At 29.9% G+C, this 5,208-nt stretch overlaps 2 protein-coding genes across 3 annotated transcripts in view; one reads left to right on the top strand and one right to left on the bottom strand.

Annotated features, from left to right (window-relative positions):
* Nucleotides 1–1,863, bottom strand: part of LOC108576412 (1-acyl-sn-glycerol-3-phosphate acyltransferase gamma-like) — a 4,485-nt gene extending 2,622 nt beyond the window's left edge. The window contains exon 1 of the mRNA XM_017939406.1: nt 1,825–1,863. Coding sequence (XP_017794895.1) covers nt 1,825–1,863 — 39 coding nt within the window. The remainder of the gene's footprint in view (nt 1–1,824) is intronic.
* A 1,411-nt stretch (nt 1,864–3,274) lies between these two features.
* LOC108576908 (F-actin-capping protein subunit beta) lies at nt 3,275–5,015 on the top strand. Of its 2 annotated transcripts, none has more exons than XM_017939984.1 (4): nt 3,275–3,308; nt 3,941–4,152; nt 4,310–4,682; nt 4,779–5,015. In XM_017939984.1, the coding sequence occupies exons 1-4, from the start codon at nt 3,306–3,308 to the stop codon at nt 5,010–5,012; spliced, it is 822 nt and encodes a 273-aa protein (XP_017795473.1). In that variant the 5' UTR covers nt 3,275–3,305; the 3' UTR covers nt 5,013–5,015. The 2 variants fall into 2 exon arrangements, with proteins under 2 accessions (XP_017795473.1, XP_017795482.1); XM_017939993.1 differs by lacking the exon at nt 3,275–3,308 and adding an exon at nt 3,736–3,812.
* The last annotated feature ends 193 nt before the right edge of the window (nt 5,016–5,208 follow it).

Genomic DNA, 5,208 nt, shown 5'->3' on the forward strand with positions numbered 1-5,208 from the left:
AGTTATAAAGAACTAAATGTAATCAATAAAAATTTACATTGTAACTTTTAATTTAAAAATAATAACATTTGAAATGATTTAAAAACTGTTATAATATGACTTACCCAACTTAAACCATTTCCACAATTTTGGGAAAACCAACTCTTATCCGGGAAGTGCCGAGAGATGGTAACTATATAAGAATAAAGTTGCCAAGAAAATAATGTAGTCTCATACGGGCGTAGATAGAGACAAATTACAGGAAGCTGATTGGTCAAAGGACAACACTTTTTTGTCCTTGGTAAATGAATGTCAGTTGCAAAGATCAACGAATATAGACATTAAATTTTAAATAAAAATTATATAAGTATGTAAATGCGAATGACTGGCATATTTGATTTTTTAGTTAAGTGGCTAAATAAAATCCAATATTACTAGATATACACCATTATTTACCAGATAATAAACTATCATTCCAGTTTAAATAGAAATTTCTATAAATACTTCTACATTTTACTAAAATGTTACTGTCAAAAATAAATATAAATTTCATTATTCTTTCTAATAAGTTATACAAATATACTAATATGATAAAAATCAATTGATGTTAATTAATATTATAATAATATTAACATACTTCTTTAAATAGAAAAAATTGTATTTAATCTACATTCTCCACGCTATTTTCGCGCGATTTTCAAGCTTTTCAATTTTTTCGATTATTACACATTTCTAATGATATCCGAGCTTAGTTAATTTAATTTTATAATGAAATATTATTTAAAGAATGTTATCTTACAATAAATAATCGATTTTTTTATAAATAATTGTGTTTCTTCATTTTTCCTGATGTTGAAGTCCTTTCCTAGATTCCTGTTGTGGCCTGAGAATACCATCTCTACTTCACAAGAAAAGAACATTAATTTTTCTTTATTATAAGTATTATAAGTATTTATTTGTGTTGTAAGCATTAATTAAATATAATAGAGATGACGAGGATTGTAATAGCGAATAGAAACAAGGAAATGAATAGCAGTAGGTAAGGATAGCACTAGAGAAATAAGTTAGACAAGGAAAGATATAGGGATAAACAAAGACAGAAAATTTCAAAAGTAAAACTAGCGCCATCTCGTGTTTGGCCGCACGAACTAACAATTCGTTACTAGAAATACAGAATATAAACAGAGGTATTAGACAAGGAACGCACTACTGTGCGAGAAGGACAGAGAGAAACCGTTTCCTATTGGTCCGCGGGCGGCATAGCTATGTCTCCCACGCAGTGTATCAAGTCCATCAGGGAAAAATCATTAATAACTCATTAATTAGGATGAATATGTGAACTTTTAGAATTGAAGAATGTAGTATTGACCTATAGCAACTTTCACATATAGATTTCAATGCAATAAATCCTTTCATTAATTAGTTATTAACAATTTTAGTACGTGATATCGGGAACGATACCGCATACCGTCATGTATCTTTACGTTTTTTCAATAATTTCGTAACTTTCTACTGAATTCTCATACAACTAGCTATACGCGTCTGAAAGGCAACTCCTTTAGCTACATTCATATATAATTTTTATTAACATACCCCTTGTAGTTTAAAAGTTATTAAACATTATATGGGAGTGTCGCCTACTCATCGTCTTCGAGTATAGCCAACTCTTACAAACAATCGCTAATAATTAATAAAGTACATCACGTACGCAATTAAAAACTATTGTAGAATGTAGACGAAGGTCCATACTATATTCTCCATGCTTGAAAGTGCACAATCAGTCACTCATATTCGTGAAAATGACGGAAGTCCTATACGTTTAAATGCTACGAGTGTAGTACTCACCCAAATAATATTTAATAACTCGTAAACTACAAAGGACATGTTAATGAAAATTTAACGAGAAACTAGTTAAAGGAATAGCCTTTCGAATCAATGTATGAAAGTGCATAAATTGTTTCTACAAAGTTACGAAATTAATGAAAAACCAGAAGAGTGTGCGATATTGCTGCCGACATTCCGTACTAAAATTGTTAATAACTAATTAATGGAAGGATTTATTGCATTGAAATCTATATGTGAAAGTTGTTGTAGGTCCATACTACATTTTTCAATTCTAAAAGTTCACATATTCATCTTAATTAATGAGTTATTAATTATTTTTCCCTGATCGACTTGGTACAGCGCATGGGAGGCAGAGCTATGCCGCCCGCGGACCAATAGGAAGCGTTTCTCTCTATCCTTCTCGCACACTAGTGCGTCCCTTGTCTAATACCTCTGTTCACATCCTGTGTTCCTATTAAAAAATCGTAGTTCACGTCATTAAATACTAGATGGCGTTAGTTTTACTTTTTAAATTTTTTGTCCTTATCTATCCCTATATCTTTCCTTGTCTAACTCATTACACTACTTCTACCCTTGCTTACTCTTAGTTATCTATGAAACATTTTAAAAAATTGCTTATGAAGCTTAAAAATTTTTGACTGTAATTAAAAATATTTAAGATTTGTTAATTTTGTCCAAAAAGTGCTCCTCCATCATGATTTCTCTTTATCAAAGAAATTTTATTTAGAAAAAAATAAAATCCCTATACCGTTTAAGAAGTGTAGTAAAAATAATGTTCATACACTAAATCTTATCGATCTTTGCCAAAATCCTAGAACCAACATAAATGCACAACGGCGAGGGTTCTATGTGAAATGACGTACGATGAGTATGATGACGAATGGGGTACCATACCATTTCATATACAACCACCGCCACTGTGCGTTTGCATTAGTTCTAGGGTTTTGGCAAAAATAGATGAGACTCAATGTACAAAACATATTTGCTGAAAATCATATAAATTTGAATTTACACTTCATTTTCTAATAATTAGAAATTATGCCAAAAATAATATTTATTGAAGGTTTACTTAATATTTCAAATAAAGTATTAAAGAAATTTTTATTCTGAATGTTTGAATGTACTACGTATAGGAACATCTGTTAATTCTATGTAGAGAGTTTTCTTCAATATAAACTTTCAAAATGGGCAGGTGTATTGTGTTTAAATTCAAAGTTATTCTTCGATTGCTCTGTAACAAGTAACCATTAACTACCATTGTACTATTAATTTATTGTCTAATTTTCATTTATATTAAGTTGATAGCATTGTATTACCAAATAGCCAATCAGCACTAGTCTTGACACGCCCCTTGAATATTCGTTTTTGGTGACTGAATGCGGGTCAGAGAGTAAACAGTTTCGATAAATTTTTCATTGATTTTGTAATTTTTATTGATTGATGCTCTGATTGACATTCACAAAATTTTTCAATCATTTAAAATGGTGAGTTTAATGTTCCTAATCGATAGTTGTAACGTTATGTTTCTTTGTTAATGATATTAATAGTAATCAGTGTTGAAATTGTTAATAAGTAATATTCAGTACAGGAAGATTTAATTTTGTGAAAACTTTTATTTACAAAAGAATTTTTTAACAGCGTTTATTGAAAAAGTTTTCAATTTTTAAAGATAATACCTTGTAAAAATTTTCACTTAACCTCAAATGAAATAAACGTCAAAATGGCGCCACCCACTGACATACATATAATTTTGATTATTCCATCATTTTTAAAAAGTTGAAAAAACAAATTCGTTTATTTATTTCTCCATATTTTCTAGCGTCTATAATTTTTTTTAAATGCATACGGAAGTGTTTGAATTATGCAGTTTCCGTACTGACAAATTAAAATTAATATTCTTTAACGTCTCTTGCCTTTCAACGACAATGAATCGAAATTAGTGAAAGTTCATATTTATAAATGAATTCATATCGAGTTAGATTAACATTGTAAGATTTTAAACATATGAAATTAATGTTTATTAGAAATATGATTGATATTATGTGAAGATAATTCACACAGTTATAGAATATTAAAAATTAAACTGAATTTACTTTTATGTACATTAATTTCAAAGACGGAGCGGCAAATGGATTGTGCATTGGATTTGATGAGAAGACTGCCACCTCAGCAGATTGAAAAAAATTTAAGTGATTTAATAGATTTAGTGCCATCTCTTTGTGAAGATCTTTTATCTTCTGTTGATCAGCCTTTAAAAATTGCAAAAGATAAAGAATCTGGGAAAGATTATTTACTTTGTGACTATAACAGAGATGGAGATTCCTATAGGTAATTAATTCTAACAAAATTTCTATCTATATTCCTCATAACACTATGTTATTATTTCATTGTACTAATATGAATCAGTTGGGCTATAGTATTAGTATAATATAAAATAAATATTACAATTAAGACACTTTAAATTGTAAAAAAAATATTTGTGTAGATCTCCTTGGAGTAATACATATGATCCACCACTAGAAGATGGCTCAATGCCTTCTGAAAGACTTAGAAAATTAGAGATAGATGCAAATCATGCATTTGATCAGTATAGGGAACTCTACTTTGAAGGTGGAGTTTCTTCTGTTTATCTATGGGATTTGGATCATGGTTTTGCAGCAGTAATACTGATTAAGAAAGCAGGTGATGGCTCAAAAAAAATTAAGGGTTGTTGGGATTCAATTCATGTAGTGGAAGTTCAAGAAAGACCAAATGGAAGATCTGCACATTACAAATTAACTTCAACTGCAATGCTTTGGTTACAAACTAATAAACATGGATCTGGGACAATGAATCTAGGTGGAAGCCTTACTAGACAGGTTTGTTTGCAATTATCCTTTGTATTAAAATTAAAATTGATTCAAAATCAAGTCATTCTTTAAATGTAATTTAATTTAATAAAATTTGGCTTCTAGGTTGAACAAGATGCCCAAATAAGTGAGAGCTCTCCACATATTGCTAATATTGGCCGTATGGTTGAAGATATGGAAAACAAAATCCGAAATACTTTAAATGAGATATATTTCGGAAAGACAAAAGATATTGTAAATGGTCTAAGGTCTGTTCAATCACTAGCTGATCAAAGACAACAAGCAGCCCTCAGACAGGATCTCGCTGCCGCATTGCAAAGGAGAAATGCTAATAATTGACCCCGCGAGAAAGTGTTGCAGGTATTGTAATTGTTACTGAATTGTTGCAGTTACTGTAACACGAATTTTGAAAAGTGTCCTGTGATATGCAGGGTGCAACGGTAAAGATGAATTTTTCCTGAAGTATTAAAGAATTAAAGAATGAATAATTGAACATCAATTATTAATTATGTCGAGATTTTGAATAAAATATTAA

The sequence above is a fragment of the Habropoda laboriosa genome, unplaced genomic scaffold, assembly GCF_001263275.1.
Source record: "Habropoda laboriosa isolate 0110345459 unplaced genomic scaffold, ASM126327v1 scaffold54, whole genome shotgun sequence".
NCBI classification, from domain to species: Eukaryota; Metazoa; Arthropoda; class Insecta; order Hymenoptera; family Apidae; genus Habropoda; species Habropoda laboriosa.

Bases quoted from the DNA above. Each gene is read 5' to 3' on its own strand.
- LOC108576908 (XM_017939984.1), top strand. The intron at 4,153-4,309 runs GTAATTAATTCT...ATATTTGTGTAG, and splicing joins AGAGATGGAGATTCCTATAG to ATCTCCTTGGAGTAATACAT. The intron at 4,683-4,778 runs GTTTGTTTGCAA...TTTGGCTTCTAG, and splicing joins GTGGAAGCCTTACTAGACAG to GTTGAACAAGATGCCCAAAT.